The sequence below is a fragment of the Callionymus lyra genome, chromosome 7, assembly GCF_982586985.1.
Source record: "Callionymus lyra chromosome 7, fCalLyr1.hap1.1, whole genome shotgun sequence".
Classification (NCBI taxonomy): Eukaryota; Metazoa; Chordata; class Actinopteri; order Syngnathiformes; family Callionymidae; genus Callionymus; species Callionymus lyra.
The window spans coordinates 25,198,391-25,211,852 of record NC_141824.1 but is presented as its reverse complement, the minus strand read 5'-3'; the positions used below and the strand labels follow the sequence as shown (position 1 = coordinate 25,211,852).

Genomic DNA, 13,462 nt, shown 5'->3' with positions numbered 1-13,462 from the left:
ATATTGTAATCCAAGAATTCAAAAATACATTTTTTTTTCTATTCCATTTTTTTTATAGCTGTTCAGTTCAATAAAAAATGTTGGTATAACAGTGCAACCGCACAATATTGAATTAAAAAAACTACACATTTGAAAAACAAAAAAGGAATAAAGCACATTTATTTTTTAATTACTGTAATTATAATCTACTCACATCAACCCTTTGTGTAGAAAAAAATATCTTTTTTTTAAATTCAGTCATTCAATTAAAAATGCAAATCAACCTTTCACTATAGAAATTATTGAATTGAATTATTAAATATATACAAACCCATCCTTTCAATATAGAAAATACTAAACGTATTTATTTAAAAAAAAAAGAGAATTATATGCATACATAACAAATACATTTCCATGAAAAAAGAAATCCAAGTTTCAACATTTAAATAATAAATTCCACATTGCAATATTCTAATGACACTGATATACCTCCATAAAGCCCGAACTAAAATAGAAATATTATTTTCTTTGCCTTTCGTGTATTTTACTTTACACTTTAATCGTAAATATCTCCTGTGATGCTATTATAAAGCGTTTCGTTACTGCATATAGACGCGAGAAAAAGCAAATAAAGATTTATTTACAAAATAATATTTATAGAGTTGGACCCTTTCATCCTCCATACACATTCTGGCTCGAGACATAGTGGTGGGCATGATATCACTGCGCGCTTTGCATTATAGTGCCGACAAATATTTTATACCTGACGATAAGCGTTTTCAAATATCTACTTTTAGCATCAATATCAAGTTTTAGTAATTTAAACCGCAACACTGACACATCCAGGGGTGCTGGACAGAAGCAGAAAAGCAAATTAAAAAAATTCCCGGCGGAAGGATCTGTTTTCAAAATAAGACTCACCAAGCCGGCGTCACTGGATTGGGGTTTCCGGGCAACTCTAGCGCAACGCTGTCACTCCTGCCTTCGCTGACTTGCTTTTAACTCCAAACATTAAATTGAACTTAGCCTGAGCGCGAAGACCATTTAAATCCCTTTAACGGCCAAACCGTTGTTTACACTTCATCCACAAAAAGCTCCGGAAGTAACGGGACGATGGTGAGTAGAAGCTAACGCTAGCTAGCATTCCTGCAACCACGTTAATGGCGATGTATTGAAATGAAATGTGTCTTCAAGGGTTCGGTTCACTGCAACGCATGTTCTCGAATGCATTCTGGCGTTCTGTGTTTTGAATAATGCGTTTTTAAAAAGCACTCTTAAGGGAAGCTGTTCTTGTTCCTGCTATTATGTCTTTAAATCCGCATTCGAGAGCTGCTGCTGTCATGCTATTCTCGCATATATCTCGTGTATTTCCGAGTATATTCCGAGTATTGTGCACCAAATCCACGCTCCTTTCATGAGAATTGGTTATTTTTCGCTCGACATGCGCAACAAGCCGACTATAATCGGCATCAATAGCTGTTACATAAGAACACAGCCCACAGGTAGCGACTGACAGCCGATCCTGTCCCGACACATCCACAGATGCAATGAATGAAACACACTTGAAAAACGTTTCTGCTCCATTGCGCCATAATGTCAGACTGCATTCTGTCTATGCCACCCCTCTTCCTGCGCCTCCCTTCCCCCCCGCATTGAACCAGACCATGCTTGGTGCAGTAAGCTGTCAGCACCCGCAGTGCACCTTCAACATGGACCTGCTCGTTCAAACCTCCGCCCAGGAGACTTGGTGACCACGTCTTATTTTGAAAGACTGCTCTCTGATGGATGATGTTGGCCAAGCAAGATGTCAACCACTTGCTCTTGTCAGAAAACAACTGCAGCACTTTTGGTTTTAATAACCAGGATGATTGTGAAGACAAACTTTTAATGCATTTCCTCGGTGCGATCGCATCCAGACACTTGCTTGTCTTCACCACCTACTTGGTTGGCGGTGGACAGACTGCAGTGTGTCTTGCGCCCTTCTTTTTCTTTTTTTTTTCTTTTTTTTTACCCCCTCCCTCCCCAATAATCCACCAGGATGAGTCATGAAACTGAATGGAAGAACACATGGCTTTACCGAGCGCTAACACTCTAGAACTTTCAGTTCATTCCCATGATTGCAGGCCAAATTAATAATTCCTCCCATGTTTTTTAAATTTATGTTTAATCTCAGAGTTTAGCACCTAAAAATGCTATTTGGAAGTCAAACTGAGAGCTGTCCAATTCATAATAATAATGATCTTAATCATGATCATAAATGATTAATTGATATTATAAAAGGGTAGACATGATTTTGGGTAAATCTTAATTTTATTCCACAATAATAGGCTCACTGTTATTAAGCTTGTGTTACGTCTACAGTCTACTGCATCAGTGGTTTTGACAAAAGCAAGATTTCCAAAATTCCTCTTGTAGGTTTAAAAAAAAAAAGAAGAAAAAAATAGTGTATAATGGGAACGACAAAGTATTTTAATCAAACTCAAGAGAGGTTGAAATGTTTTTACTTCATTTTTAGATCACTAAAACCTCACATTGCAAATTATGTATTCATGTTAAGTATTAAAGACCCCTGCTCTGATTTTGCCTTTAATATTTGACCTATAATCAGGCCTCTGATTCCCACTTGAAAGTCTGGGTGACTACAAATAAACGCATGAAGCGGTCATGTTTACAACACTTTCTTCATCTTAACCATTAAAGGGCAACTAATGTGACTTGCATGTTGAATTCTTCCTCTCCAAAATGCAGTAAGTCTCATCATGAATGAAGTAATTACTTTAGGAAGTTCTCTCCTGTCTGAAATCACGGCGAATGAGAGGTTATAAGAGTGAGGTTCTTTTATATCAGTAAAGATGGCCTTATTTCTCTTTATTCACAAGTCCCTAGGAGGTGGAGACTTCAGGGATTGAAGACAGTGCATGACATTGTATTTGACCAATCACCAATGTGTTTCCCTTTCGGGACATGCATGTAATTTGTGAACTATGATGAAATGTAATGTTGATGATCTAACTGTCATGCCTGAAATAATTGATCCATTCATTCATTATTTCATTCATTCATTCATTTATGGTTAAGGTAAACAAGATTCTATCTCCAGAAAAACAAGTGTGTTCAGTGGGCGGGGCTTAAGCACATTTAATGTAAATATTTATATGAAAAGGGAGTTTTGTACAAATGGAAACATACTGATGAGTACAAGATCAATTTGACAGACACTTAAATCTACACTTTAGTAGTAGCCCTTCAATAACTAGACCACATGTGTTTAGAATATAAAAGGAAATACTTGAAGAAAAAGATATTTTCTATCCTTCTCTTCGATCTATCCTTACGATAATGTGAAGATTGGTTCTTTGTTTCATCACAAATGCACGTTTATTTAGTACGAAAGAGAAATGACTGAACAAGAATAGTTACAAAATATAGATACAGATTAGAACGAACTTAAGATGACGAATGCTGCTGAGAAAGCTCTTCTTGGTTTTCAAACACCATCATTGTTGCATAATGTGGCAAACAATGGTCCTTTAGTTCTCTGTACAGACAACTTTAGATGACTACTATCAAAAATATTTGCAGACTTGTGTGGTTTCTGTCTCTCTGCAAGTTCACGCTTTTCATCATCTGCTCGTCATCACATGACTGAGTCCACACAGACGCTACTTATCAGGCAACAGCTGCCGAGGCCAAGAGTTCCGTCACTTTTGTGAACTCAGACGTGTGAGGCTGCGGTTCACTGCTGTGATATTCAGTGTGCTACTTATGCGACCCTGTTCACGTCTCACTAATTATAGCAGGTGGGTGTATTTTGGGCTAAGGAGTTTTCATACCAATCCCTCATCACATTTTCTCATCTAGAAGTGGACAAGATTACCGACTTCGCTCGGCCGGTGGGACTGTTTAAAGAGTCTTGGGAGTGATCGTCTGGTGTAAATCATTAATTGAAAATGTTGTCAGTTAACTGACCATATCAGACATCAAGTGTTTAACGCATTTTGAGCCAGAGCTGCACGCAACAAGGTTCTCAAGAATACGACAAGGTCAAAGTAGAAACTCCGTAGTCCTCTTATTTAAGTTCACTCAATTCCACCATTAATGAAGATTAAAGCTGCACCAATACTATGTTATTATCTATTGATTTGAAACAAAATGAACTTTGATTTGTTGTACATTTGATGCAAAAATACACCAAATGTTTTGGAATTGCCACCCTCTTTTGAACTTGGAATATGTTAAAAATATATATATTTTTTGAAACCACAAGAACAAGGTCTGAGTTGGCTGATTGTAAACAAATAATTAAAATAATAAAAATACTGATGTTTGAATGACTCTGTCTCACAGGCGGATCAGCTGACTGAAGAGCAGATTGCAGGTGAGTGAGTTTTTGAATTTTTGGTGCATATAAATTGCTCAACCTCATCCAGCTTATTTTTGACCCTGGTCATGGGGGGAAAAAGTCGACTAAAAGTTTGCTTCACATTACTTCTGCTACTGTTATATTGGGTTCAATTCTATCATCTTACCGAGTCATTGGCTGCACACAGAGTTCAAGGAGGCGTTCTCACTGTTCGACAAAGATGGCGACGGAACGATCACAACCAAAGAGCTCGGGACCGTGATGCGGTCTCTGGGACAGAACCCCACTGAGGCCGAGCTGCAGGACATGATCAATGAAGTGGATGCTGACGGTGAGACAGTCATGCTGGTTCATAGCTCAAAATCCATACACTAGTTTCAGTAGTTTCACCTCAGATTTTAAAACATTTGTGTTCCTTTTTTTTATTACTAGCCATGTGTGCCATTATAAACTTGATAAAATATTAACCAAAAAGAAAAGGTTGAAACGCATGCCAAGTATCTTGAGTGATGATCCTTTAATTCTTTCTGTGTCCAACTTTGGCCTGGGGGCCAAATCAGGCCTGTCAAGTCATTTTATGTGGTTGGCTGGATGTTTGGCTCAAATCATAGTAGATGGATTTTAATTTGACATCTTGACCTATAAAGTTGACAGTGTTTAATGTAACAAAAGGAGCATATGTTTTCAACAATTGTACAGAAACTTTGAATAATGTTATGTTGAAGGAAAGGAATTTGCTTTGTGAGTATTTGATCAAGGAGGATGAACACGGAGAAGATGATTTTTAAGATGGTAGTCTGAGTACTGAAGAGTTAAAGTTCTGCTTTGAAAAATGTGTGAAGATGTCTTTGGAAGATGTCAGGTCTTGCACTGAAACTGACACAGTAAGTTTTAAAACGGCGGTATCACATTCCTGCCAGGTTCACATCTACATTCTGGTGCACTTGAATGCACATGAACACACCAGAGTGTCTCCGCTTTATCTAGTTCTGTACGTATAATACCACCACATGATATAATCAACCAAAATGTGAAAATCTATTTTAAATCTTGACCAAAGAAAACGTTGTTTAATTAACAGGATCTTGAGATGAACCCTGGAGATGCACATCAGTGGTCAATGGGCACAATCATGGGTTACACAATAGTTCCACACTGTATATTTTTTGGTACATCTTGGGATGTAAATTAGTTCCCCTTGTGTGGACAGATATTTCTCTGATGACTTTCCTAACATGCACAAATCTTTTGTCAAGGTTACCAGAGCGACTGTGTTTCTCTCCGGCTTTTGTCGTGTGTGTCTTTAAAACAATAAGCAAACCTGATTTTTTTTTTTTTTTTGTATTTAGCTGTTCGATGACCACTATGTTTACTTGACTGAGGAAATATACTCACTTTTATTTAGTGAACAGGAAAGTTAGGGTTTTTAGAAGCTTCCAAAGAAGAAAAACTGCATATAGTCTGAGATAACCTGCTGAACAAATAAACTTTTGACTTGTTGTTAACGTGCACCGATTGCAACCCTAACCTCACAATTAAAGCCAAAAACATAATTGCTGATTCTAAAATGACATCCATGATCATTTTAACAAGACAAAAGTTTACATTTTCTTTTACATCAAGTATGTCTCCCCTTTTTAAAAAAAAATTTTTAAATGTTATTTAACAACAATAAATGAATACATTTCTTCCAGAGTGACTATATTTCTCTGTGACGACGTGCAGCCTAATGTGATTTCATCATTCTCTCTCTTGTGCCACCCACACTCCTCTTGTAACTCGCAGAAATTGCTAGATAATGGATAGCGAGGGCACTTCTTTCAAGTGTAGTAAAGTGGGTAATTTGCATGCATCCGCTTAACTCCACAGACGCGACCCTTCTCTCCTTCTGTTCTAATAATAAACTATCAAATGCAGAACTTGAGCTCAAAGCAAAAGTCTTAATTACCTTTCCTGCTTTTATTCTTTTAGGTAATGGCACAATAGATTTCCCAGAGTTCCTGACCATGATGGCGAGGAAGATGAAGGACACAGACAGTGAGGAGGAGATCAGAGAAGCCTTCAGGGTCTTTGACAAGGTGCGTACATTTTTCCACAACTAAAACTGGCTCAACAGGAGTGCACCTCCAGGATTATCGGGGGGCGGAGGGGGATGTTTCACTGGACATGATGGAAAAGCTGTTGAGTAGACATGAATGAATACATTTCCATGAATCCGTCATTGCTGCAGAACATTGAAGGTTTCTTGTTAGTTCAGTGTTACTGGATTGAGCTTGCTGGATAAGACGGTTTGATTCTTATTCAATGTATTCTGGGACTTGTAACCATGAAGAGCTGAAGCCTCGGAACGTAAAGTCAAATTAAAGCAAATGTGACTATAAAGGCGTCAATCATTTCTCAATTTATTATAAAGCTAATATGGTAGTAATGTTGGTGATCGATCAAACGTCTTGTATGTCATTTTGAGTGGTGAGTAGAGAAGGTATGTTAATGTGTGATCCTCTTCAGGATGGAAACGGTTACATCAGCGCCGCAGAGTTGCGACACGTCATGACCAACTTGGGGGAGAAGCTGACCGACGAGGAGGTGGACGAAATGATTCGAGAGGCGGACATTGACGGAGACGGTCAGGTCAACTATGAAGGTGAGTGTTTAATAATTCAACGTGTTGGATTCTAAGAGGAGGTTGACTCTGCCTGTTGAGACGAGCAAAGGTTTGAGAGAAGAGATCAACTAGAATGTACTAAAAGATTTTTTTTTGTGAGTCTTCATTGATGTGTTTTCTCTCTGCTTTGTCCAGAGTTCGTCCAGATGATGACCGCCAAGTGAAGAGAAGACAGGAGTCTCTGTTCATGTTTCTTGTCCTCTCGACATCTCTGTCTTTAAGAACAACAAAGGAACTAAATATCAAAATGGTTAACAAAATTGCCCCCACTAAAACGATCAATCTGTAGAATATTTGTGCGATTTCTGAGGCGTCTGTCTGTACACGGACAGGAGAACCCCTGCAGAAGTGAACGGACAAAGGGTTAACATGGGCCAAAAGGCCTTTTTCTTCGTCCTAGGTTCTGCCTAGTCACCCAGCTTATGATTTATTTAGGGGTTAAAGCAACACAGAAATGGAAAGCAGAGATGTACTGATACCACAGTTCCTGTAGGGAAAAATCTTCTTTTCCAGTATTCAACAAAGTACATTGACTCTTTTGTGGCTGTGGTGAGACTCTACCAATTTGATTACTCTTGTTGCATGCTCCTTTTCTGTGGCGATCTCATGTATTAACCAGGTGGTTCTAAAGCCATGAGAGCTGGTGACAGAATGTGTACACAGTGGAGGTATATACATGAATATCTAGCTATATTTCTGTAACATATGTGTCTCTATTTACAATCTAAAGAGCCGATGACTGCAACACAAAGGGGTTCAGTGTTGGGCAGAGAGGGGGGATCTGGCATCTTGAAGAGTTTACATGAATTAAACGCGTAGAAGGGGGTCATTTCTCTTCCGATGGTATTGTTTGAGTGGCACCTGAGATGTCACCAAATTGATGAGGAAGGTTTTAAACATCAGGAGGATCAAACTTGGCAACTGCTGCAAACTGATATCCTGATGATGTTATATTGATGTAATGCTTTATAAATGTTATCAAATATAAATGTATTATCACTAACTTTGCCCTTAAAAGCATATCTATATATATACTGGTGTATCGTAAAGTTTGCATTGCTTATTGTTGTGGAAATGACCTGTGAACTGTTCTCTCTCTCTCTTTGGTTTGAAAACGTGCCATAACACTTAAACTTACTCAACTTTCCTGCTCGTATTCCATCCGAGATAACCTTCTTGATATACCCAAATATTAGAATGCACACCGTGATTATAGTGGACTTTGATATAAACCATGTGGATATACCAACATTCTGTCTTAAAGTAAGAAAAGAAGTAACCAAATGTAGCTGTCACTGCTCTGAGAACTCTTTTGTTCCGCTCAATTATTTGTCCTCGTTGTCGTCTGATCTTCCACTCGTAGTCCAGTGATTCAACCTTCAACCTGCTTGCCGTTTTACTCGACTGTATATTCAACAATACTCCTCGTTTACTGATGTTTCATTTGGACTGTTTTAATTCCCGGTGGCGGTAAAATGGAATGTGGACTTAAACTTGATTTGGTACTGTTGAATTGGTTACCATAGATACAGATGATAGGAGATGGTTAATGTGAAGGAATCTATACAACAATGTAAAGATGTTATATATTTTCCATGAATCAATAAATTGACTGAGCTTTACTTCACTTTGTGTGTGTGTGCAACCATGTGTGCGTCTTGGGCTGAGAAGAAGTGTCGTTGAGGCTTTATGAAACTGGTGAGGTAACTTGATGCGGTGTCTTATTTTCAAGGGCCACTAGATGGCACTCTCGGTCTGAAAATGATTCAAAGATTATAAAGCAGAGTATCATTAAGTGGCCTTTCAAAATGAGAAGGGCGAGCTAGTATACTTCCTAGCCAAGACCGTTTTTGCTTTGGCTCTTTAGTCCCTTTAATCCTAAAGATGGATTAACGAGGTTTCATGAAACGCTAATTTTCAGTGGCCACTAGATGTCACTGCACTCTTATCGTTAGCTTTGAATTACTAATTAAAGCAGTCTCCACTTTTCTTAACTGAGTGCAACCTACTGTTGATGACACGGTATCATGAAACCTCATCCACACATTAATAATAAATCCTTTCTATAAACTTGCATCTACACCAGAGGTGGTTCCATTAAACTTGAAAACTAAAAGAAGACGTGAAGTAAAAGAGCCTTCATTTGATGGAAAAACCTAAACACGATACAAGAAAACAACCAAATCTCAAGTAATTAAATTTAATATTAATTTTATTAAAATATACTGAATATATATCATAATTAAGAGCTAAAGACAAATTACTTATAAATGTCAATTATATTTATAATACTATAACAAAAGTTTTTGGATCAAGTTATATATATATAGTTGACGAATTAAGTCTAACATAAAGAAACCAATGTTTATCTCAACAGTCCAGGAATCATGCAGCAATGTACAAATATAAATTAAATACTTACTTACATTGTGAACAGATGGGGGGGCGGGGGTCACCGGGGGGGTCGTGTTCACTGTCTCTCACACTATATATGGGTTCTTGGGGGCAAACAAGTGGTAATCCGGGTCAACAGGAGTCGTGACCGTTCATTCCAAACGCTATAAATACCAACTACATGGACCAGAGCCGTACGTCACGTGGCCCCTGAGAAAAAATCTCGCCACTAGATGGCGTGGTCGGGCAAACAACTCGTCTTCTATTTATATTCTTTTGTGTTGGACTCTTCCTTTCGCACACAGCTCATATTTAAACCAATAAAGAAGGAGCTGTTTGTTTTATTAATAAAGCTGCCGCGGTGCAGGTGTGAATAGCATGTGAGTGCGGATCAGATTCTAGTGTTTGCTCGCACAACAACCCGCGGATGCTGCGTAACTTTATCCGTCGATCCATTTTTCCATCTCTCCGAGGGCGAGACTGCATGAGTGTGACGTCACCCCCGGTGTAATGTAGCCTAGCCTGTTTTACAAGACAAATGTTTAAGAAGATCATTAACAATGGATGTCGGAATGTATTGCCATTTAAAACCTTTAAATAAGTCATGAGTTTACTGTGCTCATCAAATTCCCTTTAGAAGTGAAGGGACGTCACAAAACCCAGGATATGTTAACAGCTAGTACATTAAATGTAATTATTTTGGAACTTGCTTTAGACCTTGGCTCCTGCAAGGATTTGAGTGATGTGATATGTGTGATGGCCCCCTCAAAGAAACTATAAAAGCCACAAGTCAGTGTTATGGTTGATGGAACAGCCATAAATAATGATCTTTATTATTTAACTATTATTAACTATTGTTTTTGAAATACTTTAAGCATAGTGTCATGTGATTATTTTAATTATAGAATGAATACAACATTTGGTAATAACACTTTTCTTGTCAAATTGTCAATCTTCTTGTTACCACGACAGAATAAAGGTTTATTTATTTAGAGTGACTCTCGAACATCCAATCCATCTGTTTAAATCTAAAAATCTAAAATTGACAAGAAGAAATTAATTTAACAGTCTTAAAAATAACTTTACAACCCAAATAATTGCGGCATTAAAAAACACACTTGTGATGTAAACAAACTAGAAGTTAGCATTAGCTACATATATGTGCAACAATGGAACATAAATAAAATGAAGACGATGCCCCTAAAGTTTCACGTTAAATTGAGATTGAACTACATAAAATTGACAAAAACATTTTAAATTAACCTAAATTAGAAAACTTTATTCAGATTTAATGTTAAATTAGTGTTGGAAAAACCTGTTCAAAAACATTAGCTTGAAGCAAACTTAATATATACATATTTTAAATACCCTCTTTTTGATCAAACAAAACCAAAGTATCTACTATTTTATGTCGAAATGCCCTATAAAGATCATTATTTTAGTAGAAACTCAGAGGTTTACAACTCTATTAAACTTATTCTACTCAGCGAAGCTATAACATTAGCAGATCATGTCAGGGTTTGTCTTCTGACAAGAAACCAGGTAAAAAGAAAACACAGATCAAACCCCAAGATAGTTTCCTAATCGTCCCATGATCAACGTTTGTAGACAGGGAAGTACCTTAATAGCCACAGATGTTCTTCATTTCTCTGTTGTTGCTTAAGAAAAAATAGCGCACCATGAAACAATATGACCAACAGAAGCGTCAGGGTAGTTTTATTATATTTTGAAAATAAAGTCACATTTGTTGCCATGAAACTCTTTTTTTCCCAGTTTGCGGTGAATGATTCACTGATATTGCTTCACGCCAGCTTGGAACAGAAGTCCTCGACGTTCAGACTCATGCTCTCCATCTGCTGTGGAAGAAAACATCGCGTTTCAGTTTCACATGTGACATCATGACAGGAATGTGTGAAACCCAGTCCAGGTTCTTGCCATCGTGATTCATCAGAACATCGCTGGGAAATGCCCAGTGTGAATCCGACAGTCCCTGCAGAGACCAAACCAAAGAGAAACGAAAAGAGAAGTGAGAAATAATTTTAAGTCCATAAAAAGGGAACAAAACCGAGTTGTTCTTGAGCAAGAAAGAAGATAGCAGGCCTTGTTTAGGTCTCACGTCACGGCTGTTAGTCTAAAAGAACATTTTGAAAGTGCTTTGAATGCAAATACTTATGAGTACTTAGATAAATAATGACAGCATGTAATGACACGTGTCAAACTAATACCCCTCTAAGTCATTTGATTAAGCCTGCTAAGTCTCAAAATCAACATAGATCAATGTTTACGTTGATATAGTGACTTATAAAGATGAGACAGCTAAGATAAGTAACAGAGATTATATACAAACATGTTTACTTCTAATAACAGTAACATTAGATTATAGGTTTGGTAATCCCTAGTTTGGTAAATATGAAACTAGCTTTATCCCCGACCGTAAGTGCTAAAAGATTTTTACCCCCTTTTCTATTTCACGACCATTTATACATGTCTATTCATATTATAGTATTTAGAGCAGTTGATATATTTAAAAATGTTTTTAAGGAAAATCATGTTAAACGTTTCATAGATTTAGGAAACAGCATAGAGCGATAAACATCTGGGAATAAGAAATATGTTTTCTTGATGCTATTAAATATGAATTAATAGATATAAAATAAAGATTACAAGAAGCTTTTTCAAGAAATGGGGATTTAAAAAAAGCAATGAAAATATAAACAAAAAAGAGAAACTTAATTAAAATTTAAACTGATTTAAACTTTAATAACCAGCTCTTTACCCATGTTAGTCGTAGGCCAAGTGAGTGTCAAGGATGGTGAGATTGTTTGAATGTGGTTGAAACTGTGACTCACACACACATTCCGTCTGTGGTTCTCACAGATCATTGCTTGAAGTTTATGTCAAGGTAAATTGACCTTTTCTTCAAACAAAATGTTCCAAATGTGGTCTAGCAGATGAACCGAGCAAGAGTCTCTGTTCATCCTAAACTCTTTCCTACGACCTCTCGCTGGTCATAATCTCATGCTCCACTTTCTAATCTGACCTCTCGGGAAAACTCTCCTGAGTCTGAAGCCACTTTTGTTGACATCATCTCAGATGCGCGTCATAGGAAGAATGTGCAAATTCCATTATGGATGTCATCAAAGGAGGCGAGCGAGCAGGCCGGACTCGTTAGAGCTTCAATTCATGTGCAGGTCCAGTCGTTAAGACAACTAAACCATTTATGATCATCTTGTGCTGGACTCGTACACTTCCTATTTAGTCAACGGTTCATTTCCCACAATTCACTTGACTGGAGCTCGACTGTATGTTCTCCCTGAGGTTGCCTTGCTTTCGCTCTGGTTTCTTCCCGCAAAGCACTGAAGAAACACATGATGAGAAATGAATTGTCAGAGGCTCAAATTACAAGTTTAGTTCTTCAGATTTACATCTTCATGCCTGGGTGGCCCCTGGTCTAAGTCTTTAGTGGCCCCTCTACAGAACTGTCAACTATGGAGAGAATAAAGCTAAAATATTATAACTTTAAAATTAAAAAACTTAACTTGCATAAGGTCAGTGGTGTTAAACTCGGACAAGGGTTAAAAACGTTTGAGTAGTTTTCCTCAAGGGTCAAAACATTTTATTTTGTCTTTAAATTCTGTGATGATTCCCTGTAAATACTTTTTTTTTAATTTTGTCAAGCCATTTCCTGTCTTGTCCATTGTTTCCCCTTGTGTTATCAGCAGTTGTCAGGGGCAGTTTCAGATGCTACCTATGTGTCAATCATCCAACCTTCCATATACGCCAGTCTTTCCATAGACCAGAGTGAGATTGTTTTACAGCTCTCTCTGGTATGACTAACTTCTCTCGCTCCATAATTTATTAGCTTAATGATGTCCCGGACTCTTTGGACCTCCCCTGGCCCAACCTTACTTGATTTTGGTGAGTTTTATTTTCGTTGATTTCCTTATTCTTCTTTTGTTATATCTGTTCGTGCATCTGGCTATCACCCTGTCACTCACTCGTATCTTATCACAATATGTCCGAACTGTCTTGAAAAGAACATTAATCTACTTTAAGCAAAT

The 13,462-nt window shown here is 37.6% G+C and overlaps 1 protein-coding gene across 2 annotated transcripts in view; it reads left to right on the top strand.

Annotated features, from left to right (window-relative positions):
• Positions 1 to 919: 919 nt before the first annotated feature.
• The window catches only part of calm3a (calmodulin 3a (phosphorylase kinase, delta)), a 224,469-nt gene continuing 211,926 nt past the window's right edge, over positions 920 to 13,462 (top strand). Inside the window, exons 1-6 of one of the 2 annotated variants that reach the window (XM_087795544.1) lie at positions 922 to 1,095; positions 4,327 to 4,357; positions 4,530 to 4,673; positions 6,314 to 6,420; positions 6,851 to 6,986; positions 7,143 to 8,634. In XM_087795544.1, coding sequence (XP_087651670.1) covers positions 1,093 to 1,095; positions 4,327 to 4,357; positions 4,530 to 4,673; positions 6,314 to 6,420; positions 6,851 to 6,986; positions 7,143 to 7,171 — 450 coding nt within the window. In that variant the 5' untranslated portion in view covers positions 922 to 1,092 and the 3' untranslated portion in view covers positions 7,172 to 8,634. Of the gene's footprint in view, positions 1,096 to 4,326; positions 4,358 to 4,529; positions 4,674 to 6,313; positions 6,421 to 6,850; positions 7,028 to 7,142; positions 8,635 to 13,462 lie in introns of those variants that run through there. The other variant, XM_087795543.1, reaches the window with a different exon arrangement.